The 1,622-nt window shown below is 35.1% G+C and overlaps 1 protein-coding gene across 1 annotated transcript; it reads right to left on the bottom strand.

The window, feature by feature from the left end:
• Window positions 1-42: 42 nt before the first annotated feature.
• Window positions 43-1,399, bottom strand: LOC105460406 (E3 ubiquitin-protein ligase RNF185-like; the record flags this gene model as incomplete). The annotated part of the gene is made up of 4 exons (XM_011706850.1): window positions 1,315-1,399; window positions 409-545; window positions 204-323; window positions 43-99 (listed from the first exon to the last, which is right to left on the bottom strand). Coding segments are annotated over exons 2-4 (314 nt in total), but the record flags the coding sequence as incomplete, so codon positions are not given.
• Window positions 1,400-1,622: the final 223 nt, after the last annotated feature.

Genomic DNA, 1,622 nt, shown 5'->3' with positions numbered 1-1,622 from the left:
TTTTCGCAATTTTGAGAAAAAGAATAAGTTATTCATGCTCACACATCGAAGCGATTGGCTTCTGACCTTTGGCGAGTTGACCATGGTGGTACGCTATTCCTAAAAAAAAAACAAATCATATTTTTATTAATTAATACTTATTTTATATTATTTAACGTAATATTTATAATTTTCGCAATTTTGAGAAAAAGTATAAGTTATACCGTCTTGGATGCTCTGTAGCACCACATCCAAAGAATCGAATGACTTCAGCTCGGTTTATGTCATTCTGGCATTGTGGACAAACCTGCTTGATCTCTAACCATCGATGTAGACATGGCCAGCTACATTATTATTATTTATATTATTCAAATCATAGATAATATTTCATTCCTTGATGTGCTATGTTATTATCAAATAAATATTTACCAGGCCAGATGGCCGCACGGAGTGCTTACTGCATCTTTTACTTCTTCAAAACATATCATGCATTTACATATGCCATCCTTTTCCTTACAGTTTGTGCAGTGCGAACGACTTGGACCCGGTTGTTGTTCTTCTGTCATCTTTCAAAAATATCCATATATTAAAAATTTTACAAATACTTTTACGTTTTAAAATGAATAGCTAAATAATCTTTTAACGCATTAATACAATTTTGAAATAACTTGCATTATAGTTAATATAAGAATGTAATTAACTATAATGCAAGTTATTTCAAAATCGTATTAATGCGTTAAAGAATTATTTTGCTATTCATTTTAAAACGTAAAAGTATTTTGTTGTATAACAAATGTATGTGACTCGCATAATGTCGAGGGAGTGTATTCTGAACAAGCGGACGAAAGTGACTTATATACACAGCTTGACAGTCGACTTCGTGTTGTTGGGTATTGTTGCCCGCGGGCCTACCAACGATGGGCCGTACGGATACGCATTTATTCGTATTTATTCTGAACAATTACTCTATATGGCCCCACAATATTTAACAATTTTTTGTATGTTTCACATTCGTACAGAAATACTGCATATTATATACAGTCTAATTTTATTTCGAACGCGATTTCTTGCTCTCGAAGCAATTATAAGCGACGTCTAGAGGATTTCTTAAATACACACACAGGGAACACAGGGAAAGCAAGCGATTTTTCATGAAATCCGCGAGCGACGAACAGTTTGACGAAAAAAAACCCCGAAAATTCGCGGGCTTTAGAACTTTGTCACATAACCGCGACAATAATTCGAAAGCAGCTGATAATTTTGATTGCAAATATTTATTTGACGAATTCTTATGCAAGTACGTTAGAAATGTTAGAATTTTATATTGAAACTGACCTTTCTTTTGAAGCGGCACCAGTCAGTAGTCACCTTATCAAATTCCCACGTCGAAAGAGGCCGATCCACCCCCACGATGATCCTTTTATAGTGGTGGTGACTCACTGCTGTTCCAGAATATTCTAGAACAGGGTGCGTTAATTCAGAGAAACACTATTAGCGCTAATGAGGCAAACGCTACTAACACTGTTCATGGAGCCAATAGTGTCGTAGCGATTGCAAACATCATGAACAGTATTAGCATTAGCGTAGCATTATTCGCATTTTTGTGATCAGCATCGTTTTACGATTATACACATGACTTATAA

The sequence above is a fragment of the Wasmannia auropunctata genome, unplaced genomic scaffold, assembly GCF_000956235.1.
Source record: "Wasmannia auropunctata unplaced genomic scaffold, wasmannia.A_1.0 LD322618.1, whole genome shotgun sequence".
NCBI lineage: Eukaryota > Metazoa > Arthropoda > Insecta > Hymenoptera > Formicidae > Wasmannia > Wasmannia auropunctata.
Note: the sequence above shows the minus strand (reverse complement) of the source record. Positions and strands in the feature narration are given on the sequence as shown.